Below are 26,620 nucleotides of genomic sequence, written 5' to 3'. Positions count from 1 at the left end.
GATTTCAAATTTTCAGTATAAATGTCCGCTTGGGGTAGCTCAATTGGCAATGACCGTGGAAATGAGGTATCATTGAACCGGAAGTCTTGGGTTCAAATTTTGTGCTATCCCCCCGATCAGGGTGAGAAGTTGGACATGATGAAGATGTAGTCCTACCAAGTTTACAACAAAAAAATCAGTGTAAATATATCAAATTTGTTGTGACAGATTGTCCAATGGAATATTGACAGTAGTTTATGGATCAAAAGGAATCCTTAGAGAATGTGTGTAAAGAACATGAAAACAAAGATACCTTATATGAGACACAAAGTGGTTGTTGGAAAGTCAATCATTATTGGGTAGGTGCCTTTTTTTTCAAAAAGTCAAATGCTAAGTTTTGAAACAATCTACCATAGGTATTTCAGATTTCTAGAAAACCTACACTTTGTATTGTAAAACTATGTAAATCCTTGAAAACAAGCATGTTAAGCTTAAAACAACCTTAGTTTGGAATGCATATCAAAACTGATTAAGTTTGGGGAATGAGTAATGAAATCTATTCCTCAAAAAGTATGCGGTAACAAATTAGGGATGCCTAGAAACCCACGTGAAAAACTTCAAAATACATCTTAAAGGAAGGACCCCAATGTCTCACGTACAAAACCCAAAGAGACACCTATTCCAACATCTAAAAGCATGTGCCCAAAAGAAACAATGTCACAAGCCAAAACTAACAAACTCCATGGAAGAGAAAAGCAACCCCACCGAGATTTAAACATTAAGGTCATCTCCACAACGACCCACTAAATCACCACTCGACAGAGTTATTTATAGATGCCAAAAAGACTCGTTTTCTAATAACATCTAGAAACATCTGCGCAACAAATAGTTCCTGCTGCTTCACGTTTTGTTGAGGACGTGCCTTAGCATTGATATCAAACGAGATAAATGCATGGTCGATACTAAGTACCATATACTACAAATATCAACAAATATATTTAGCTTTAAATATAGAGACCGCCTATTTCTTGTCCCAGTACTACATTTGCAGTAATTTGAAGAAAATCAATCATGCAATCCACAATTACCAAGATTTCTTCTATCTATGCTATTGGAAACACTTCCAGCAAAATTCAAATGATACCCCTCTTCAACAAATCAAAATAGGTCATGTGTGCGCGAACTTACGACCGATAATTGTAATATTCGGGCTGTGAAGCACTCCGAGACAGTACCCTAGCAACTTCCCAGTCTGCCAGAGTAAGATTAGATATGAGCAATAGATTTGTCATTTCCTTATTAGCAACAAAACACCAAGAGAAGGGTTACATCAAATTTCCATAGGGTTGACATTCTACCACATCCTGAAGAAAAAGCATTGGTTGAATCACAGAAAAATTGTTTCCTCCGTTGAAGTTGAAAGATATATTAGGCCCTCGATTAATGCTTTGACTGTTACTGTACAGATAGCAGCAAGGATATTAGGTCTTCCGAACAATGACCCAGATAAGTTGCTAAAACAAGGACAAAAATTCTGTATGACTCGTACCAACCTGGTTTTATAGCAAAACTCAAAAGGAATGCTTGATTGATCGACTGCCCATGGAGAGTCACGCGTCTGCAGTTGATACTGTTACCTTGAAATATTGTTAGTCAATACGACCAATTCCCAGAAAGGGGCTTATGTACAATAAAAGAAACAGAATGTCTGTAATCACTCACATTTGAAGTAAAGCTTTTGTAAACTGGATCAGCCAAGTGTGTAAATGAGGTGCCAGTGTCAAAAATAGCTTGAAATTCTGTTTTGACAAGAGCGTTTCCCACGTAAAATTCCTTCACACCTATATAATATGTCGGGCTGCAATCAAATAAACACCTTCATCAGAACGATTCAGGATCTGATATAACGACCTAAAGGGTAACTCTGAAGTACTTTTAATGATTTTAAGTCTTACTGACTGTCAAGGGTTGCATGCGTAGAGCATAGCTGACACTCACTGTGTTTGATCAATAATAAAAGGAGTTTCCTTTTGGTCTGAACTCCCTTTATCTCCAAAGGTAAGCCTTCCAACGCTTGAATTGTATGGGAAGCACATAGAGAAAGAATTTGATACAAGGCCGGAATTGTATAAAATGGTAGGGACAGAGATAGGTTCAATGCCAAGCCCAAGTAGACCATCTGGAGCCAGACCTTGTAGAAGATCACCTGTTTGTACCTTTCCACACCTATGAAATGTAACAAGCAAGGACCAAATTCAATATGGCCTTAGTCTGCCATCTGGATGCAGAAAAATTATTTCTACAAATTTTAGTCTTGTAGAGAGGAGGAGCAGTATGAAGCAGCTGTCTGAAGAGATATGAAGAAACTGGAAAACGACGTCATTATCAACTATCCTAAACAAAATGATCACTAAATCTTCAGGACAAGCAGATGCACTTACAACAAGAAACAAATCATACCCGAACGTGATAGGTGCCTTCACCACCGTTCCATTTCCTGGCCCATCTCCGGAAGTCAGGTAAAGAATATCCTCCACCAAAGTTCCTGCAGTGGATGTATTTGCAGAGAGGTATGTAACGTTGTATGGGCATTGATCACTAGATTTGAAGCATTTATTTCGTGATTGACATAGGGTATTACTACAAGAAACTGGCTTGCTTGTCTGTGAGGCTGATGGACTGTAAGTCTGGAAATCGATACGTTGTTTAAATCAGAACTAAATATCATCAAAAGAAATAAAATCCCTCTCCAAGTTGAGGCATTCAAACAGATGCTTCTTTTACTGAGGAACTTCATATCAAGAGAACACACAGAATCACAAGATATGAAGAAGACTGAACATGCAACAAAAGGGCCCTTTTCTGCAAACCCTAGTCGGAATCCAGTTGAACAGTTCGTCACAGTTTTCATTTTGCAATTTTTTTTAAAACAGTAACATCCCTTATAAATTACTGACAATCTCGAAGGCATCATCCTTCCGGAAAATGAATCTGGGTCAACGATGGAAAACTCCCACCAAAAATGAATCTGGGTCAACGATGGAAAACTCCCACCAATTAAGGACTGGACCAAAGCTCAGCTCCCAATTTTATTTTTTAACACTTTTATCCTACTTCACAAGATATTAAGTTGGTCTGTAGTTATGAATCATTTTTACTTGCCCCACTATTCAATGAATAGGAGTTATTTAATGACTGTTATGAAGTTCCAGTGGATGAATAGGAGTTATGTAATGACTTTTGAAGTTCCTGTGGTTAGAATTTTCAGAGATTGAATTCGGATTACTATCTACAGTGTTTTTTGTTTGTCGATGTTTCAAATCCTTACGAGGATCCATCTTCAAAAAGCATGGGGATATCAGCCAATAAGTATATATAATGCAGGATATGGGGAGACAAGGGCAAGGTTGGCTAAGCAGAAACGCAAAGAACCAGAGGAAACCAAGGGACACAGAAAATACAACAGAAAACAAAACCCTAAAAATGAAGTGAACATAAACAAAAGGCCAAAGAATTAAATAACATAATGGTACTAAAACAAAATTCAAATGTAATAATTTAATTTTAAGGTTGTGAGACATCAATTTTTAAGGTTATGATCAAGTGAGACATCAATTTTTAAGGTTATGGCCAAGTGAGATACGAAATTAGTGTGATTATGGCCAAATGAGATACCAAATTGATGTGGTTATGGCTAAGTGAGACACCAAATTGGTGTATAAGACTTACTTATTTGTAAGACAAAAGATTTGATTACTAAAATTTACTGAGTTATACATAATCTACTCTCTAAATTTAAACCTGTAACCTTTTAAAAAGAAACACAAACTCTTCATCATTAAACCCACTCAAGATGTACGCAGAACCTCAAATAACCTCAAAACATAGTTGTTATTTTTTGAAATATGAAAGAAACTGGAAATAATGTTGTGTGTATAAAAGGAACTTGGTCACTTTGCCACAATAAGTAAGGTTCTGAAAGGCCAATCTGCTTCTAATGCCCGCCAATTTTGACCGTCAGCCTTAGGAAATGTTGATTGACGAGAATGATGTCAGGAAACGATGCCAATTTCGACCATCAGCCTTAGGAACCGCTGATTGACGAGAACGATGTCAGGAAATGATGCCAGAACAGGAATACAGGAGTTTAGTGGTATTAGCATGAAATGATTATGACTCTAAGGTGTTAGTAGGATAATGCAAGTTGAACGTATAACCTGTAATTCAGTTCCTTAAGTAACCCTTTGCGGGGTCATCCACTCAGGAAATCTAGAAAATCAGGGAAACATCGGCAAACTTCGGCAAGCATAAACTCAGACCTGAAAATTTCGGAAAACAGAACAACCACAAAAATAGGGGAGAAAATTGGAGAAATTGGGAAAATCGGAGATTTACATATCTGCTTCACTGTCAATGCTATCCAATTCGGATTAGGTTACTAGCTGTTGGATTTTTGGGGACTAGTTCCCTTTCATATCTTAGATTCATGAATGCAATCAGTATTAGAAATCTGTCACGAGTATTTAAGCTTCATCATATAAACCTATTCTCCTGGTAAAATTATATTAACCTATTTTCAGTGGATTTAACTATTGGAAGAATCTGTAAATCCTGAAAGCCAGGTTAGCCACTTCGAGAAAGATGGTTAAAAATAAAACTTTTAGTTCGAATCGATTGACAGAATCTAATTTCAAGAATCAGGTGAATCAAATAGTTTGTGCTCTTATATATCTTTCACGCTGCTATTTCTTAAGTAATAAAATGTTTTCAATAAATGAGTGGCCAAGTGCTTGACATTTTGGAAAGAGCAAAAATCGCTGGTTGGTAGTCTATTAAAGAAAAGAGCATCAAGTCAACCATACAACCCTGTCAAGTTTAGGAAGTAATGCCAATAGAATATATCCTGATGACCTCTGTTCTTCCACCTGACAAAAGCAAAGCCTCTGGCTTGTCTTTGCATATGTACCTTGCATTTCTGCTATTGATGCAAGATTGGGAATAATAAACAGAATGTGACTTATTTTCAATACAGGAAAGCTGTAGAAGGCGAATGTAAACCACCAAAACAAGTCAGAATATTCTGGCTGATTTTTGTTTTGATCAATTAGATATTTTTATTTTGATTTTTATTTGTTTGGTTCAATATCAAAATATAGACTGCACCAGAGTAAAATATTTGATTAAAAAATCAAAATACCGAAAAAACAACTTAATCCTAATATTTAAGAGTATCTGTTTCCTTTAAAAAGAAGGTTATAGAATGGTAAACAGGTACGTCTGCAACTCAGGGAGGCATGTAACTTTAATATATTTAATTAAAAAAATCAAAATATTGAAAAAACAATTAATCTATAATTGAGAGCAAGGTATGTAGCTATTAGAATGATGTGACTCATAAATTGTGACTCATATTTATAGAGAATTGAACCTGGGTGAGAAAATGGTAAACAGGTACGTCTGCAACTCAGGGAGGCATGTAACTTTAATATATTTAATTAAAAAAATAAAAATATTGAAAAAACAATTAATCTATAATTGAGAGCAAGGTATGTAGCTATTACAATGATGTGACTCATATTTATAGAAAATTGAACCTGGGTGAGAAAATAACAACTATTTTGTCTGACCATCCCAGATAACCTCACTTAACTCTTTATAAATCAATTTTAACTTTAATTTATAAAATTATTTTAATTTAAAATATAAATCTATATTACTACAATCTATTTTTTAATCTTTAAATTTAACCATTTCATCCACTTAAACCTTAACCTCACTTAACTCTTTATAAATCAATTTTAACTTTAATTTATAAAATTATCTTAATTTAAAATATAAATCTATATTACTACAATCTATTTTTTAATCTTTAAATTTAACCATTTCATCCATTTAAACCTTAATCTATAAATTCATCTCGACCTAAAATATAGATCCATTTTACTGGAATCTGTTTTTTTAACTTTATTTTATGAATTTATGTTAATTTAAAACATAAATCCATTTTAAACGATTTTTTTTTATTTTTTAAAATTTTGACAGTTTCATAAATCTTTTTAACATTAATCTGGAAATTCATATCTAACTTAGAATATAAACAATAGATGCATCTTAATCACATCTAGTTTTTAATCTGTCCTTCTTAAATCCAGGATCCATACAGTGAACTCAATATCCCGTGAGAGATCATTCATGTGATTTTAATCTTATAAACCATTGTCCAAGTGGATTTCACAATCAGTCCAATTGAACATTATTAGAAGAATAAATCAGACCAGTTAGATGATACCAGTAAGTTTAACAGGGAAAGTTGAAAATGCAATACATACTGATCCATAGCTAGGTCCAAAAGTCGGAGCACACGCCTGGCAATCACAAGGCACCCAGAACACATTACTGCCTGTGTCAAGTGCTACAATTAAGGTTATGTTGGGAGTGCCAACTTGAACCATGGCGTAGTACAAACTGTCCAAACCCCAGAACAGGAAGTTAGGAGCCTAATGAATGATTGAATTACAATAAGAGAGAGCTTTGGTAATTTTGACATTGAACTTCAGTAAGGCCTTCAAAACTGAAGGCTAGAGCTTTAACTGTACAGTGTCTTATCCGTGCAGTATCATAACTATGGTCTATTGGAAAATGAATGGATTCATTCTGAGGTTTCACGAGTCTCAACATAAATAAATTTATTTTCAGTTCATTCCAAATTAATATGCGAACAAAGGAATCAGGACTTACAATCCTAAGCGTGGAATTTCTACTGTCTCGTTCCCTTCTAAAAATGCAAGAGACGAGTGCTCGGCCAAATTACGATCATGGCGAGCAGAATCGTGATGATACAGTGCTTTGTAATAGTCATTGCTTCCCTTCACAGGCCAACCATCTGTATTTAATCCATGTCTCCAAGTTATCCGCTCTTTTACTTCATGAGAATATTTATGATACATCTGTAAACTGTAGGATTGCCCATTTGAATTCTGAAAGCCAAGAGATGTAAATAATATTAAAGAACAAATAAAGCTCAAAGTTGGGCATTCCATGAGGCAGAGAAAATAGAACAAATTTGCACAAAATTTGAGCCAACAGACGCCCTGCTACTGCTCGCTGGTTTTCTGGCCCGTCGACAGCAACCTTCTTCTACCCTGTTCCTGTGTTGAGTTGGGCAGTGCAGGGCAGATTATATAATGACCCCTTCCATGTTTTAGCCGGATCAAATTCCACCATGAGTCCTGATGTGTTTGACAATGGGAATTGAAGGAACCTTGCAATTTCACTTCATCATATTGTATAGTATAGTGACAAATTAAGGGAGGGGCATCTATGTATGTTATCAGAAAGTTCTCAGAAGCAGACTGGTGAGATTTGCTACGAATTCCCATTTCCGTACCAATGCGAGTTGAATGGTGGTCGTGGATAAAAATGAAAAATGAAGAGTGGTCGCAGACTAAGAGCCTCCAGTGGTGGTAGCATTAGAATATAGTTTTCAATCTTCATGAAGAGACCTTCCTCTTCGTTGGCAGATGAAGGTCTTCCTTTTCCGTCGGCCGGGTTAAAAACTCAATCACAGATTCGTTGAGTATTGTTGTTTTTTTTTCTAAATCTAAGATAATCTGTAACTGGTGAAAGTTATAGTGAAAGTTATGGTGAAAGTTATACTGAACAGGTTTAGGAGATCTCTTTAAATATGTTTTTTTAAGTATTGTTGTTTTTTTAATCTAGAATAATTTGTAACCGGTGAAAGTTATCCTGAACAGGTTTAGGATGTTTCTTTAAATATTTTTTTTTAATCTAAGATAATTTAGAAAGTTTTTTTAAATATGTTTTGTTTTGTGATTTTTTTTTTTTTTAAATCTAAGATAATCTGAGTTTCTTTAAATATGTTATATATGTTATTGAGTGGGAATAAGTTTAGGGTGAGTGATTGGATTTTGGCAAGAATATGTAGGTCCATTGTGATAAGGATTCAAAGTAAGTCACTCCAATGGGCTAGAATGTTTCTCCTTTTGCTAACACATAATGTTTCTCACATAGAAAATATTTTAAAGTATGTTGGTTGATTTTGAGAAGGTTCAAACAATGAAGCTCCTTTGGATGAAATTCTTGAATGGAGTTGGAATGTTTTTCTCTTGCTAACTCATAATGTTCCTCAAATAGAAAAGACCTTGACCTATTTAACACTACAAAAGTGCTTCACTAATTATATTTAATTTACAAGTTGTTGAATATATTATAATAACAATTAAAAAACTTAATATTATCTTTTTTAAATTAATTTAACGAATAATCAATTTACTATTATTAAGAAATAAATAAATAAAATAAAAAGTAGTAATATAATAAAGTCTCAATTTTGTCTAAAAAATAATGTTAATTTTAACATGATTAGAAAATTTAGGTTATAATTATTAAATTTCAAGATTTTGGGTACCTTGCGATTCTTGATTATATTGAATCTATTTCTACCATAAAAACAATTTAAACACTCCCAAAATTAGATTTCTTGCAAAAAAATTCAAAAAAAAAATTCATCATCAAACAAAATTGTAAAATATTATAACATCATTAAACAATACCAAATAAAAATTACAATAATATTTAAATAGAAAAGACCATAACCCCACTTCTCCCATTAGAATTGGAGCTCACCTTTATCAAAAAGACCTTTTCCTTTTCATCACTTTTATATTTTACTAAATGTTATTTTAGGAGAAAAACTATCTAATGAGTTGTTTAAAAAAAAATAGTATATATATTTTTAAAATTAATTTAATATTTATTTTATTTTTATTTAATAAATATTAATTAAAAAATATATATTTTAAAATATTTTTTATTTTTATTTTTTCAACGAAATAATTATGAGACTATCTAATAGAACTTGTTTATATAGTTTTTCATAATTTTTACTCAGTAAAGTATGATATTTAAACCCACCACGACTATCTAGTAAAATTGATTTTGTTTTCATAATTTTCATCTCCACACTTTCAACATATATTTCTATATATATTCAATTTCCTATTTAACATATCTTATAAGTAAACATGAAATAAATAAATTCAAGCATGGATTAAACTCCAAAGGAAGGAAGTGGGGTCTCCTCTTTGTCAAAAGTATTTTCCTTTTATCATTCTCTTTCAATTTGAAAAATCAAGGAATATATGTGTGGGGGAGTCAATCATTTCATGTTATATTAAATTAGTTAAATAAAATAAAAATATTTTATGCATTTTTTTATAGAAATATTTTATGCAATTTTTTATATCAATTTTTATTATTTATATATTTTTAATTCATTAAGTCTAATTAATAGATGAAATGGCCCTACTCCGATGGGTGAACGATTATAGTTCGAATTGCACGGATGTGACCTCATATATGAAAACAAGCGAGCATAGGGTGGATGGTAGCGACAACTGTCGTTGTAGGCATCAAAGTTTCAAGATGTGAGGCATTTGGTACATAAGCTAAGAGGTGGTTTGTTTTTGTCGTTTGTGGTTTCAGGTTATGGGTGATTGTGTGGGTGGTGAGAACAATGTAGAGTATGCACACGCTGCAAACCTATGCATGCTCTCTCGTCTGGTGACTTATGTGTATGCATTTTCAGCTACCTGGCAGGAATTCTAGTGTGGTCCTATTGGAAAGCCTACTCGCACAATTTGGGATCTTGGGGCAAGCATCCATTGGAGTCTGCAGTGTTACTAGTTTGCTTTGGTGTTGGAAGGTGTTTTGTTGGTCTGGTTCATGGGTAGTTGTCGAAGCAAAGACTCCGGAACTTGTGGCAATTTTTTGGTGAGTTCTTTCCCTTTGGACTTTGGTTTTCAGGGTTTTGCCTCTGCACGAATTTTGGGAGTGAGTTGGCTTGGTCTCGTTGTCATACCCCAACCTTTGGAAGTTGTGAATTAGTTTAGAACTAGTTCAGGGGAGAGTGTGCTTCTAAATCCTAGGTGTATTGGGGTGGGGGTTTGGCAATTGGAGGGTCGTGGTTGTTCTCTCTTTGTTTAGAAGCCCCTCCTAGTCATTTGTGGCAATGTAGCATAAAGACAGTGGTGGTCAGGTTGGCATGCAATGTATGCGACCTAGGAGGTCGTTTGGGTCGAGATTGGTGATAATCCAACTGTGGGTCTCGGTCGTTGGATAATTTGGAATAGACCTCGAGCTCGAGTAGTAACAGGGATAATTTATCGTGGTTTGTCGCTTCTATAGCAATGCTTAGGAAACAAGGGTGGGCTCGACGGTGGCTAGGGTTGCATGACCAACAAGGGGATCGTGGTGGTCAGGCAATAGAGGAAGACGATGATGGTGGTGTAGGGGCAAGTTTCAAGGGAAAAATTGCTCATGACAAGGTCCCCTCTCTAGGCCGAGTTGACTTGCCACCTACCATGGATTTTTTGGAACTTAAGATGTGGAACATCACTGCACTTCTAGAGGATGTGAAGCAACAGTGACATAATGACCGCAACAAAGTGATAGCATTTATGAATGAACTACAATAGAATCAATAGGACATCCTTGATCACTTGGTGTCACTGAGAAGGAGTCAAAGGCGCACTATTGACCATCTGGATCAGGTTGAGGGGCAGCTAGCTCACTTGGAGTTTCATATTCATGGGGATCCTAGACCTCTGAATGCATCGGGTGCAGGCCATGCACCAACTCTTCTTCATGTTCCTTGATGGTTGTTGGTTGTATTTTCATTCTCTATGTGTTTTGGGCCTTATGGTATTTTTTATTTTGGTTACTATGTAAATCTTGGTAGTTTATTCTTAGTTTTTGTATTGCTCTTTCACCCAACAAATCTAGTAGGAGTGAGGTCGAGAGAGTAGGGGCTTTCATGTGGATATACTGCAAAATTTTGAAGAATTAATAGAAGACTTTGGATGGGAAACAAAACAAAAAAAGATGAAATGGCTCTTTTCCCAATACCTTTTTTGGTCAATTTTGTCCAACATTCAATAGAGATTTTCGAAAGTTTAAGTTGTTTAATCTGCAAATATCAAGTTCCTAAGAGGTTGTTTTGGGCGCTAAACCCATTTGTGCATTCAAAAATGCATTTTAAACAATAAGAAATCACAATATTACTATAAATTGTATTGTCGAATTCCCGCCAAAAAGCCATTTTGTCTGTTAGTTAGACTATGTGTTTTTCAATTTAGTTGGTTGTTTACATTTACTTATATTTGACTTAATATTTTTTATTTTCTCATATCTTATTTATTTTATTTTCTATTTTAATTTTTATTGGTTCTTAAGACTATTTAAACACTTGGAAATAATATTATAGAGAAAATATCTTCTTCATTTTTAGAGGGGTGGTGTTCATCTTTTATAAATACAATATAATATACAAAATTGTTTGAGATATGACTAAGCTTCTTTAAATAAAATGAATATTCATAATAGTGATTTTTGTTCAAGGCTTAAAAAGTAAAATAAAGGATTCAAAAACATATCACTTTTAGCATAGTATAAAGTAAAGCAAAATGTATCATTTAGCAAAATGAAAATAAAAGACCACATATGCAAAGAACATAACATCATCTTTCAACTAAAACTTGTAAAGGATTTGAAGAGCCACCCGCTTGAAATCTCATGCTCAAAACTCAAAGTCTGAGGTCACACTATTTATGTGCCCCAAACAACTATTTGGGAGCTATATTCAAAAAATAAAATGTGTTCGTTCAAATGGATTGGCATGAGGCCCTCATGGACTATAAAATAGATGGAAAAAAGAAAACCTAGAAAAACAAAAGAAGAGATAGTTAGGAATTAACCTTTGATACTCAGAATACTCTGAAATAAAAGGTTGAATGGTTACTAACATGTGAATATGAGAGGGTTATGCCTTAATGAGATGGTAGTTCTACTAACTATGCTGGAAAATTTTCTCTTCATTTTCTTTCCTAAATCTTCTTTAAATGTTGTTCACTTGAAGGTGCCCTAACAATTGTAATTGCTTCTTAAGAATCATGATCTCTTATTCTTAGCAAAGCATTTTTTAACCATAGTTTGGTATACTTTTACGATGGTTCAACCTTGAACTCATGCCTAACCTTGAGATCGAATAATTGATCTTCAATTTCTTTTAATTCAAAACCTAACTGATGAATAATATCTACTTGATCTTCATTTTTGTTAACAAAGTTAATTAACCATTTTTCAATTTCTTCTTATGAGAATTCAATAAGGTTGTTGAGTTTATTGGCCCATGAGACCTTAAGCACGTTCAATTGTTCTTGCATTTGACATTTTGCAAGAAATATAGTATCCATTATCAAATGTGGGCCCTCCAATTCTTTTCTTCTTCTTTTTTTTCAGAAAGAAAAGCTATATATTATATTGAGGCAATATATACATCATGTTCTGTGGATAACAAAAAGAAGATCTCCTGACATTGGTGACCACTGCTGAAAACAGATATGACATATAGCTGAGAGACATATAAAAAGAACATTGAGCATCATATAGAATCATGTGATGAAATATATATCAACAATTTTGCCATAATGTGCTACTGATATGGGTAGATGACAAAATGAAACCAAAAAGAACAAAAGGAGAGGAACCCATAGCCTCTGGCTGGAACAACCACATGGAACTGACAAAATACCCACAAAAACGAAGCTCTTTGTGCCAAACCTAACTCAAGCCTTTGACCTTCTTCAGATGGATTGATAGAAAGGGAAGCACCTAAACAGAACAGACTTGAAGGAGATGTTTGAGTCTTCAAAAAATTTTGAATTCCTCCACTTCCAAACACACCATAATGTGATGGGAAGGATTGGACGCTTGGATGCTTCTTTTCTTCCCCACCAAGCAAAAGCTGGAGCCAGAGCCGAAACACCCCGAACGTGGGCACCAGATGAAACAAACAGCAGCCATCCAGCCAATATCTCGATAGCAGTAAAAATATTCTGAACTGGAGAAGTTAAAAGAATTCATGCATGTATAAGGCAATAGTTACAGAACAGAGAGGGTGGCGAAGCTGGGCCTGAGCATAGAAAGGAGGTAGAGCAGGAACCTGCACAGAAACCGGTTAAGGAAAATGCAGAAGTTTTGAACTAAGCTCAGGAGTCGTGCTTCAGTAGGGTGGCGAAGCTGGGCCTGTGCAAAGAAAGAAGGAAAGAGCAGGACCAGCGCAAAAACCGGTTAATGAAAAATGCGGAAAAATTTAACTTGCCCCTGATAATGACACCCACACCCAACCTTCACTGCATGCCTGGGGGACGTGTCAAAAGGATATGGCCCCTGCGCGAACCACTGAAAGTTCAAGCTTTGTCAGAGGATTCACGTCTCAAGCCAGGATTGGGTAGCTGAGGACTCCTGGGTGCTGTTTGTTCGGCTGGTTCCACGCGTCGCAGGTGCTCGCTCCGCTCGCAGGTGCTCCACTGGTCCCTTTCATTCCTCCCTCCAATTCTTTTCTTATATCAACAAGCTTGAAAAAATTAGCCACTCCTTTTTTTCTTTATGGCATCACACTTAGCAATAATTTCTTGAAGGCATTTAATTCTCTTTGACCAACATACTTCTATTTGTTTAAGTCAAATCTTTGATGGAATATTTTTCTCTCTCTTATGAGCATCATTCATACTTCATTCATACTTAAAACTTTGGAACTAAAGGTATTGATAGTCTCCTTATAGAAACACTCGTCATTTTGCAAGTCTTTTTACAAATATTCTTTGAGACTTGAAGTATTTTGCAGAAACACTAGTTGAGATAGTGGCTAGTTGTCAATCTTCAATGATTACAATATTTTATTTTATTTTATTTATTTATTTATTTATTTTTTTTTTTTTATTTTTTTTATCTACAACATGTCTTCTTGTCCCTTTCAACGAACTTGAAGGTTATTTTAATCTTGAGCATGACTCTAGTGTATCTTTAGACATATAGGTTGGTTTGATAGTAGATATTCATTCAACAAATGGTTTGAGAAATAAAGCATCATCTCGTTCCTTTATTCTCATTTTCAACATTAAAATTATATTCAAAAATCCCTTTTCCAACATGAAAAGAAAAAAAATCTTGAAATATTTTGTCGTAGATCCATTAATCATTTTTTTGAACATTGAAAGGAAGACATTTTGGATTTGATAAAATTTGAAAGGGGCCATATGCCTCGAAAGTGTTCGTTACGAAAACTACATTGGATCCTTATTGTAGTTAACATTTCTTGACCAAGGTAAGTCTTTAAATACATGACAATATTCTATAGTTGATCCGTAAACTATCGTGGATATTCCACTAGATAGTTCGCCACAACAAATCTGATAATATTATAGTAAAAATCTAAGATTCTACACTTTTACAGTTTTATTAGACTTTAAGATCTATAGATTTAATTGTAACTAGTGCATGCATGTGAATGGAAATTATGTAGAAAAATAGAGAACGACAAAATAATCTCACACACACATAAGACACAAGATATGCTCTATGGGAAACCCTTTCAGGAGAAAACCTAGTTGGAAGGTGAGGTCGCTTCGCTCTCTCTCTCTCTCTGTCTAAAAATATGGTTGCAGGTACAAAGAAGTAAGGTCCGTTGTCCATGGGCTGCTACAAATCACAAATCCTTTGTGTGTGCTCTACCTCCTATCCCTCTTGGCTATCTTTTCTCATCTATGGAACAAAATTCTCTCAAAAGAATGGAATGTCTCTTCCTCCTAGTGGTCTGGTTATAACACAGCCTGATAGGCTACTAGTGGTTAAGTTTGACTACATCAACTCTTAACTAGAGTTACAATATAGACTCTTCTAAATTATTTTACATCACAAACATGTGGCTAGCCCCTTTCCCATGAATAATGAGGGATGACATGACATCCTCCCAAATTATATGTGTGGAAACAGGAAGGTCAACTTCTAAGTGGCATAAATTTTGTATACAAACTCTGATTGACGTGCTTCTTGCATCGTTGGAAAGATATCTATGTAGAATAGTATTAAAAGGTGTCACAATAAGGCGGAAAAGTTTTACCCCCAAAAAATGTTGTTTGATGCCTCAAAACGCCCGCAGAAGGTTTCAAACCCCGTTTCACCAAACTAGGTCCCGTTGGTAAAAATGGTCCCATGAGTTGATTCCTCCACTATTCCCACTCTGAATGCATCAAGATGGATGAAAAATAATATAATGATCCAATCTGGATCAATAGCATAGATGAAATAAAAATTCATATAAAACTTATTTGTTTGTTGGAAATTTCTAGATTGAAAATAGATTCCATTTGAAATAATGTGCACCCAACCAAAGATAACAATTTCATGGACAAAGTAATATACAATATAGAGGATATATTTTGGAATAATAATAATAGAATCTTTCTTGACAATCCTTGTGAATAACCATGCAAACTCTTTGTTCATATATATGGGTAAGCATGCCTCAATCTAAGTAGAACTTCTCAACTTCTTGAGTGGCTTTTAAGAAAACCCTTTAGGAGGCTAGCTCCTCCATTTTAGGCTTCCAAGAAAGATTTTGCTTCACAAATATTGAAATTTTTATTGGGATTTGGGAGCCACAACCTTTTTCTACACACTTGGTGTAAGAGGAGCCATTTGTTTACCACTCTCTTCGAGATAAATTATCCTCTTCTTAGTATTAACTTTCTTTTCAAACCAAAGAAACAAGTTTTTTGAGTCAAGAACTTGAGGCATACACCTATCATGTGCGATTCCAAAATTCTAGGCCTTATTTAACCCTTTTTTCTCTAATATAAATCCTAAATACCAAGTATATGCTTCAAACAACTAAAACTCGTGATTCTCCCATCTAAGGGTGTGATTCTCCCATCTAAGGGTGTTTTCTTGTATTTCCACAATATGGTTGTTTTCTTTTATGTGACATATTTTGTTACAAAAGTTTGATGAATAGTTGGCATATCTTACACAAGTTTGATGAATAGTTGGGGATCTTGTTAAATTAGTATCCCATTTAATGAGGATACAAGTAGTATTGATGGCTACTAAATTCACCATCAATTTTCCATAATATCATATGCAAAAATGTTTAGTTCATTAATTTCAAATGCCACTTAAATTTGAGTTGATAATGGGGAATTTACGAAAATTGTGTCAGGTTAATAATGGAATCGACACAAACGTGTGACAAATGTAGTGGCAGTGAGACTTTAATTGCTCTCAAAAGTAGTGCTTATCTAGTGCCATATATATGTATGAAAACTAACTTATGGAAAGGTACATATTGAATGATGCAGCGGTCAAAATGGTCATTCCCAAAATGCAAGATATGGAAGGTAATGGGATGAATTAAGGAGACGTATCCCACATCTACATTTATGAAAATTGATTAAGTATGAAGTAGTATTACGGAGGCCAAATATTCATGAAAATTGTTAAGTATTAAAAGTGATGTGGCTGAAATTTGAGTCACATAGAATTATAGGTGCATTTTGAGTGACATGGAATTGTGGGATGTGGAATATTATATTAGAGCTTTTTCTCTCGTAAAAAGGACTCCCACAAACGAGAAATAGACCAAGTATAATAGGGGTGTGGAGAGTGTAATTAGATAGAGAGTTACATGCATAGAAAGTGATTTATAACCTTACATTTGCAAAAGAAGAAATGAAAAAGAAACAATTCTAGAAGTATTCTGAGCTTGTGGGCTTGGAAGTAAAAGAAAGACTTTCCCACTACCCATATTTGCAAAAAATGACTAAATACCAAAGCAATGTGAGGGTTTTGATGGCTCCCACATTAGATTGGAAATGACTATGTGAAGAATATTAAGAGGTAACACCAAGTACCACCAAGGCACTAAAACATTAATTAAGGAAGATTAATCAACATTTGGCTCTAACTGTAAGAAAATAACCCCCTATGAGTTGTTGAGAATCCAAAAAGGCTTGTACATTGTGAAATGGAGTCAAAGGAGTACGTTACAAAGAAAAAGGAATTTCATGACAGAAAAATGTATAGAAAATGATATACAAAAGGGAAAAAAGGATTATGTATATTGAGGATGACAGGGGATTCAAACTAAGAAGTGTTTGAGTTGTTTTGTATTTACATCAAACCTTTGAATGGTTCCCTTCATGTATTTTAGAAAATAATAATTTAAGTCATAGACCTTTTTGATTTGGTATGGTCCAATCCAAAGAGCTTCAAACTTAGTGTGAAAGGATAATATTTCCTTTGTTTTGTTCTAGAGTAAAAGAAATTTATCTTTGTGGAAGTCTTTCATAGTACTTCTTTGATCATAAATTACTTTTAATTCTTTGTTTTCTTTTGTACATGGTTGTCATTGGTTTTGTTATGTGTTCTTCCAAATCAATTAACTATAATAACATACTTGGAGAGTGGTGATTCCTTATTCATCTTCCATTCCAATGGCAATGGTTAATGCACTAAGTTCCAAATGTATTAGTAGTGTAGCTTCTTCTCCATATACCAAATTGTAAGGTGAATGTCTTGTACTCCCCTCTGGAGTAATTTCGCTTTCCCAAAAAGTATTTATCAACTTTTTGTGTCAATCTTTTTGATTTATTGAAATTATCATTTTAAGAATTTGAATTAATGATTATTTGTTAATTCAACCAAACCATTACCTTGTAGATAGTAATTAGATGATTGTCCCTTTAATATACCATATTCTCCATAAAACTTTGTGAATTTTGATCCTATAAATATAGAACCATTATATGTTATAATTTTTTCTAGGACACTGTATCCAGAAAAGATAGTAGTTTTAGGAATTGAATAAGTTTTTCTAAATCAATAGTTTTTAATGCCATGGCTTCTAGTCACTTCATGAAATAATCAATGGTAGAGCTTATATATGAATTCCCTTTACTTGACTTTGGATTATAGGGCCAATAGCATCTAAACCCCATTGTGCAAATGGAATTTTAACTAAAAATGATTTCAAAGGCATAGTTTCTCTTTTCATTATTCCATATTTTTTTTGACAAGGAACACGTTTTTAGATCATTGCATAGGCATCTTAGAAAATAGTTGGCCAATAATAACTAGCTCTGATAATTCTATGAGAAGTTGTTGTAGGTGAAATTTGTGCGATATAAACTATTATTTTTTGTAGCAACGGATGGTGTTCTAGTCTCAAACTTGAAGGCTAAAATACATGAGTTCTCCAAAACCCATAAATCGTTTCTAGAAACTCTACCTAGAGACAACTCAATTAAATTAATTAGTCGATAATTAATTATTTTCTAAGTCTAACTTAGGAAATTTGATTAATTAATAGGAATTAATTGAGAAAGGTGAGAATTCTCTAGAAAATCACATGGATTGACTTAGAGATTATCTCATCCATTGATTAAGATTTAATCATGGTCGTTAAAGTCTCAATTGGAGATTATACGAGGAGGTTTATGGGTAGATTGAGAACACACCAGTGTAGATACTCAGTGATCTAGGTGTTGGAAATAATACTGAGAGGGGGGGGGGGTGAATCAGTATTATCAAGTCAAATATTTCCTTTTCAAATTCCAGATGACATACGCTACTTCTCTTAATAAAAACAGCGTATATACGCAACTATAGATAAAGAAACCCGCGTATACAAAGCAGACTTATAATTTGATTTATCTTTCAGATGTCAGTTATTAATCTATGATTCAGAAGCAAATAACCAGTAACCAAAAACAGTAAAGTAGAGCAGAAAGACAATCGTACACAAGAGCACAAGATATAAGGTGGAAACCCAATGTGGGTGAAAACCACCTGCTGCAATTCGTCTCTATCTTTTCTTTAATTAGAAACTTCTTTTTACAAATGTACTGGTGCAGTCCTTTTACCAGTATGCAGGCTGCAACCTGCAGAGAGCTACAACTCTCTCTCGTTTTCTAGCTTCTCTTGGAAGGGAGCTACAACCCCCTTAGCTCTTGCACTAGCCAAGATACTAGTACGTAGGTGCTGGCCTACAGAAGGCTACAACCTTCTCTTTCTTTCAAGGACCACGTTTTATAAATTTTCAGACTGGATCCACAAATAACATCAATCAACCATCAAGAATTTCTGCATCAACCAATCACCTTTTCACCAAAACTAAATCAACATAAACACCTCTCTGACGACTGTACCCAGATCACAGTAACAGTACCACACACCAAAACTGAACCCAGAACATTGCAGCAATAAACAGAAGCAGCAAAAACAGAACTCAAAATGTATACGCTACTTTAATGGCCTGAAACCTGCGTGCATACACTTCTACGTATGGAACAACCTGCGTATACGCTGTTTTCCTTCACTGAACCTGCGTATATACGCGCCTTAGCTGAACTGAACCTGCGTACAGATCTACAAACATAATTCACTCTTTCAAGTATTCAGGCACTGATTAACCCAGATTATCAGATTTATAGATCACGCATGTGCCAGATATAACAGATCAAAATCATGCAAAGATATTATCATTCAAGCCAAGAGATTATGACCCATCAATAGAACTTATCCTTCTTTTCACTAAGGTTCCTCCTTCATTCAGATCCAGATCTGCTCCACAATGCTAATCACCAATATTTCAGATCTCGTATATTATCAGATATTCAATAATAATTCAGATGATTCCTTGTCACATGATCTCCTTCCACTTTTATAGTTTTAGGCCTTCCACAATACCACGGTCCAAAACCATAATAAACCAATACGAAGGGCCCAAAACCTGGGGTCAACACTTCTGACGAGATACCTTGGTCCAAAACCATAGGTTCAAATTCCAAGGACTAACAACCATGGACCAAAAATAATTTTCCCACCATGTACGTGCTTTTCTGTGCATAAAAGTGCATGTATACGCATACGCGACTTCTGAACGTATAACCCGCGTGTATACGCGTCTTCGGCAAGGTGAACCTGCGTATACAAGATTTCCTTCATTCTGAGTGCCTGAACTGAGGTCTAACACCAAAGTGAGTTGCCATCAAGGACAACACCTGTACCTGGTCAGGTTGGCATGCAATGTATGCGACCTAGGAGGTCGTTTGGGTCGAGATTGGTGATAATCCAACTATGGGTATCGGTCGTTGGATACTTTGGAATAGACCTCGAGCTCAAGTAGTAACAGGGATAATTTATCGTGGTTTGTCGCTTCTATAGCAATGCTTAGGAAACAAGGGTGGGCTCGACGGTGGCTAGGGTTGCATGACCAACAGGGGGATCGTGGTGGTCAGGTAATAGAGGAAGACGATGATGGTGGTGTAGGGGCAAGTTTCAAGGGAAAAATTGCTCATGACAAGGTCCCCTCTCTAGGCCGAGTTGACTTGCCACTCACCATGGATTTTTTGGAACTTAAGATGTGGAACATCACTGCACTTCTAGAGGATGTGAAGCAACAGTGACATAATGACCGCAACAAAGTGATAGCATTTATGAATGAACTACAATAGAATCAATAGGACATCCTTGATCACTTGGTGTCACTGAGAAGGAGTCAAAGGCGCACTATTGACCATCTGGATCAGGTTGAGGGGCACCTAGCTCACTTGGAGTTTCATATTCATGGGGATCCTAGACCTCTGAATGCATCAGGTGCAGGTCATCCACCAACTCTTCTTCATGTTCCTTGATGGTTGTTGGTTGTATTTTCATTCTCTATGTGTTTTAGGCCTTATGGTATTTTTTATTTTGGTTACTATGTAAATCTTGGTAGTTTATTCTTAGTTTTTGTATTGCTCTTTCGCCCAACAAATCTGGTAGGAGTGAGGTCGAGAGAGTAGGGGCTTTCATGTGGATATACTGCAAAATTTTGAAGAATTAATAGAAGACTTTGGATGGGAAACAAAACAAAAAAAGATGAAATGGCTCTTTTCCCAATACCTTTTTTGGTCAATTTTGTCCAAAATTCAGTAGAGATTTTCGAAAGTTTAAGTTGTTTAATCTGCAAATATCAAGTTCCTAAGAGGTTTTTTTGGGCGCTAAATCCATTTGTGCATTCAAAAATGCATTTTAAACAATAAGAAATCACAATATTACTATAAATTGTATTGTCGAATTCCCGCCAAAAAGCCATTTTGTCTCTTAGTTAGACTATGTGTTTTTCAATTTAGTTGGTTGTTTACATTTACTTATATTTGACTTAATATTTTATATTTTCTTATTTTCTCATATCTTATTTATTTTAATTTTTATTGGTTCTTAAGACTATTTAAACACTTGGAAATAATATTATAGAGAAAATATCTTCTTCATTTTGAGAGGGGTGGTGCTCATCTTTTATAAATACAATATAATATACAAAATTTTTTGACATAGGACTAAGCTTCTTTAAATGAAATGAATATTCATAATAGTGATTTTTGTTCAAGGCTTAAAAAGTAAAATAAAGGATTCAAAAACATATCACTTTTAGCATAGTATAAAGTAAAGCAAAATGTATCATTTATCAAAATGAAAATAAAAGACCACATATGCAAAGAACATAACATCATCTTTCAACTAAAACTTGTAAAGGATTTGAAGAGCCACCCGCTTGAAATCTCATGCTCAAAACTCAAAGTCTGAGGTCACACTATTTATGTGCCCCAAACAACTATTTGGGAGCTATATTCAAAAAATAAAATGTGTTCGTTCAAATGGATTGGCATGAGGCCCTCATGGACTATAAAATAGATGGAAAAAAGAAAACCTAGAAAAACAAAAGAAGAGATAGTTAGGAATTAACCTTTGATACTCAGAATACTCTGAAATAAAAGGTTGAATGGTTACTAACATGTGAATATGAGAGGGTTATGCCTTAATGAGATGGTAGTTCTACTTACTATGCTGGAAAATTTTCTCTTCATTTTCTTTCCTAAATCTTCTTTAAATGTTGTTCACTTGAAGGTGCCCTAACAATTGTAATTGCTTCTTAAGAATCATGATCTCTTATTCTTAGCAAATCATTTTTTAACGATAGTTTGGTATACTTTTACGATGTTTCAACCTTGAACTCATGCCTAACCTTGAGATCGAATAATTGATCTTCAATTTCTTTTAATTCAAAACCTAACTGATGAATAATATCTACTTGATCTTCATTTTTGTTAACAAAGTTAATTAACCATTTTTCAATTTCTTCTTATGAGAATTCAATAAGGTTGTTGAGTTTATTGGCCCATGAGACCTTAAGCACGTTCAATTGTTCTTGCATTTGACATTTTGCAAGAAATATAGTATCCATTATCAAATGTGGGCCCTCCAATTCTTTTCTTCTTCTTTTTTTCAGAAAGAAAAGCTATATATTATATTTAGGCAATATATACATCATGTTCTGTGGATAACAAAAAGAAGATCTCCTGACATTGGTGACCACTGTTGAAAACAGATATGACATATAACTGAGAGACATATAAAAAGAACATTGAGCATTATATAGAATCATGTGATGAAATATATATCAACAATTTTGCCATAATGTGCTACTGATATGGGTAGATGACAAAATGAAACCAAAAAGAACAAAAGGAGAGGAACCCATAGCCTTCGGCAGGAACAACCACGTGGAACTGACAGAATACCCACAAAAACGAAGCTCTTTGCGCCAGACCTAACTCCAGCCTTTGACCTTCTTCAGATGGATTGATAGAAAGCGAAGCACCTAAACAGAACAGACTTGAAGGAGATGTTTGAGTCTTCAAAAAATTTTGAATTCCTCCAATTCCAAACACACCATAATGTGATGGGAAGGATTGGACGCTTAGATGCTTCTTGTCTTTCCCACCAAGCAAAAGCTGGAGCCAGAGCCGAAACACCCTGAACGTGGGCACCAGATGAAACAAACAGCAGCCATCCAGCCAATATCTCGATAGCAGTAGAAATATTCTGAACTGGAGAAGTTAAAAGAATTCATGCATGTATAAGGCAATAGTTACAGAACAGAGAGGGTGGCGAAGCTGGGCCTGAGCATAGAAAGGAGGTAGAGCAGGAACCTGCACAGAAGCCGGTTAAGGAAAATACAGAAGATTTTAACTAAGCTCAAGAGTCGTGCTTCAGTAGGGTGGCGAAGCTGGGTCTATGCAAAGAAAGAAGGAAAGAGTAGGACCAGCGCAAAAACCGGTTAATGAAAAATGCGGAAAAAATTAACTTGCCCCTGATAATGACACCCACACCCCACGTTCACTGCATGCCTGGGGGACGTGTCAAAAGGAGATGGCCCCCGCGCAGACCACTGAAAGTTCAAGCTTTGCCGGAGGATTCACGTCTCAATCCAGGATTGGGTAGGTGAGGACTCCTGGGTGCTGTTTTTTCGGCTGGTTCCACGCGTCGCAGGTGTTCGCTCCACTCGCAGGTGCTCCACCGGTCCTTTTCATTCCTCCCTCCAATTCTTTTCTTATATCAACAAGCTTGAAAAAATTAGCCACTCCTTTTTTTGTTTATGGCATCACACTTAGCAATAATTTCTTGAAGGCATTTAATTCTCTTTGACCAACATACTTCTATTTGTTTAAGTCAAATCTTTTATGGAATATTTTTCTCTCTCTTATGAGCATCATTCATACTTCATTCATACTTGAAACTTTGGAACTAAAGGTATCGATAGTCTCCTGATAGAAACACTCGTCATTTTGCAAGTCTTTTTACAAATATTCTTTGAGACTTGAAGTATTTGGCAGAAACACTAATTGAGATAGTGGCTAGTTGTCAATCTTCAATGATTACAATATTTTATTTTATTTTATTTATTTATTTATTTATTTTTTATCTACAACATGTCTTCTTGTCCCTTTCAACGAACTTGAAGGTTATTTTAATCTTGAGCATGACTCTAGTGTATCTTTAGACATATAGGTTGGTTTGATAGTAGATATTCATTCAACAAATAATGGTTTGAGAAATAAAGCATCATCTCGTTCCTTTATTCTCATTTTCAACATTAAAATTATACTCAAAAATCCCTTTTCCAACATGAAAAGAAAAAAAATCTTGAAATATTTTGTCGTAGATCCATTAATCATTTTTTTGAAAATTGAAAGGAAGGCATTTTGGATTTGATAAAATTTGAAAGGGGCCATATGCCTCGAAAGTGTTCGTTACGAAAACTACATTGGATCCTTATTGTAGTTAACATTTCTTGACCAAGGTAAGTCTGTAAATACATGACAATATTCTATAGTTGATCCGTAAACTATCGTGGATATTCCACTGGATAGTTCGTCACAACAAATCTGATAATATTATAGTAAAAATCTAAGATTCTACACTTTTACAGTTTTATTAGACTTTAAGATCTATAGATTTAATTGTAATTAGTGCATGCATGTGAATGTAAATTATGTAGAAAAATAGAGAACAACAAAATAAGCTCACACACACATAAGACACAAGATATGCTCTATGGGAAACCCTTTCGGGAGAAAACCTAGTTGGCAGGTGAGGTCGCTTCGCGCTCTCTCTGTCTAAAAATATGGTTGCAGGTACAAAGAAGTAAGGTCTGTGGTCCATGGGCTGCTACAAATCGCAAATCCTCTCTGTGTGCTCTACCTCCTATCCCTCTTGGCTATCTTTTCTCATATATGGAACAAAATTCTCTCAAAAGAATGGAATGTCTCTTCCTCTTAGTGGCCTGGTTATAACATAGCCTGATAGGCTACTAGTGGTTAAGTTTGACTACATCAACTCTTAACTAGAATTACAATATAGACTCTTCTAGAGTATTTTACATCACAAACATGTGGCTAGCCCCTTTCCCATGAATAATGAGGGATGACATGACATCCTCCCAAATTATATGTGTGGAAACAGGAAGGTCAACTTATGAGTGGCATAAATTTTGTATACAAACTCTGATTGACGTGCTTCTTGCATCGTTGGAAAGATATCTATGTAGAATAGCATTAAAAGGTGTCACAATAAGGCGGAAAAGTTTTACCCCCAAAAAATGTTGTTTGATGCCTCAAAACGCCTGCAGAAGGTTTCAAACCCCGTTTCGCCAAACTAGGTCTCGTCGGTAAAAATGGTCCCATGAGTTGATTCCTCCACTTTTCCCACTATGAATGCATCAAGATGGATGAAAAATAATATAATGATCCAATCTGGATCAATAGCATAGATGAAATAAGAATTCATATAAAACTTATTTGTTTGTTGGAAATTTCTAGATTGAAAATAGATTCCATTTGAAATAATGTGCACCCAACCAAAGATAACAATTTCATGGACAAAGTAATATACAATATAGAGGATATATTTTGGAATAATAATAATAGAATCTTTCTTGACAATCCTTGTGAATAACCATGCAAACTCTTTGTTCATATATATGGGTAAGCATGCCTCAATCTAAGTAGAACTTCTCAACTTCTTGAGTGGATTTTAAGAAAACCCTTTAGGAGGCTAGCTCCTCCATTTTAGGCTTCCAAGAAAGATTTTTCTTCACAAATATTGAAATTTTTATTGGAATTTAAGAGTCACAACCTTTTTCTACACACTTGGTGTAAGAGGAGCCATTTGTTTACTACTCTCTTCGAGATAAATTATCCTCTTCTTAGTGTTAACTTTCTTTTCAAACAAAAAAAACAAGTATTTTGCTTGAAGCATACACCTATCATGTGTGATTCCAAAATTCTAGACCTTATTTAACCCTTTGTTCTCTAATATAAATCCTAAATACCAAGTACATGCTTCAAACAACTAAAACTCGTGATTCTCCCATCTAAGGGTGTTTCTTGTATTTCCACAATATGGTTGTTTTCTTTTATTTGACATATTTTGTTACAAAAGTTTGATGAATAGTTGGCATATCTTACACAAGTTTGATGAATAGTTGGGGATCTTGTTAAATTAATATCCCATTTAATGAGGATACAAGTAGTATTGATGGCTACTAAATTCACCATCAATTTTCCATAATCTCATATGCAAAAATGTTTAGTTCATTAATTTCAAATGCCACTTAAATTTGAGTTGATAACGGGGAATTTACGAAAATTGTGTCAGGTTAATAATGGAATCGACACAAACGTGTGACAAATGTAGTGGCAGTGAGACTTTAATTGCTCTCAAAAGTAGTGCTTATCTAGTGCCATATATGTGTATGAAAACTGACTTATGGAAAGGTACATATTGAATGATGCAGCGGTCAAAATGGTCATTCCCAACATGCAAGGTAGGGTTGAATTAAGGAGACGTATCCCACATCTACATTTATGAAAATTGATTAAGTATGAAGTAGTATTACGGAGGTCAAATATTCATGAAAATTGTTAAGTATTAAAAGTGATGTGGCTGAAATTTGAGTCACATGGAATTATAGGTGCATTTTGAGTGACATGGAATTGTGGGATGTGGAATATTATATTAGAGCTTTTTCTCTCGTAAAAAGGACTCCCACAAACAAGAAATAGACCAAGTATAATAGGGGTGTGGAGAGTGTAATTAGATAGAGAGTTACATGCATAGAAAGTGATTTATAACCTTACATTTGCAAAAGAAGAAATGAAAAAGAAACAATTCTAGAAGTATTCTGAGCTTGTGGGATTGAAAGTAAAAGAAAGACTTTCTCGCTACCGATATTTGCAAAAGATAGGTAAATACCAAAGCAATGTGAGGGTTTTGATGGCTCCCACATTAGATTGGAAATTACTATGTGAAGAATATTAAGAGGTAACACCAAGTACCACCAAAGCACTAAAACATTAATCAAGGAAGATTAATCAACATTTGGCTCTAACTGTAGGAA

The 26,620-nt window shown here is 34.8% G+C and overlaps 1 protein-coding gene across 1 annotated transcript; it reads right to left on the bottom strand.

Moving 5' to 3' along the window:
* Positions 1-1,103: 1,103 nt before the first annotated feature.
* LOC149204206 (aspartyl protease family protein 1-like) lies at positions 1,104-7,019 on the bottom strand. Its single transcript, XM_089393234.1, has 8 exons — positions 6,718-7,019; positions 6,309-6,444; positions 2,440-2,666; positions 1,978-2,205; positions 1,702-1,837; positions 1,533-1,609; positions 1,338-1,437; positions 1,104-1,231 (listed from the first exon to the last, which is right to left on the bottom strand). The coding sequence occupies exons 1-8, from the start codon at positions 7,017-7,019 to the stop codon at positions 1,148-1,150; spliced, it is 1,290 nt and encodes a 429-aa protein (XP_089249360.1). The 3' UTR covers positions 1,104-1,147.
* Positions 7,020-26,620: the final 19,601 nt, after the last annotated feature.

Source organism: Pinus tabuliformis, chromosome 1_2, assembly GCF_031772625.1.
Source record: "Pinus tabuliformis cultivar Carrire ecotype Pingquan chromosome 1_2, CPIR1, whole genome shotgun sequence".
Taxonomy (NCBI): Eukaryota; Viridiplantae; Streptophyta; class Pinopsida; order Pinales; family Pinaceae; genus Pinus; species Pinus tabuliformis.
Note: the sequence above shows the minus strand (reverse complement) of the source record. Positions and strands in the feature narration are given on the sequence as shown.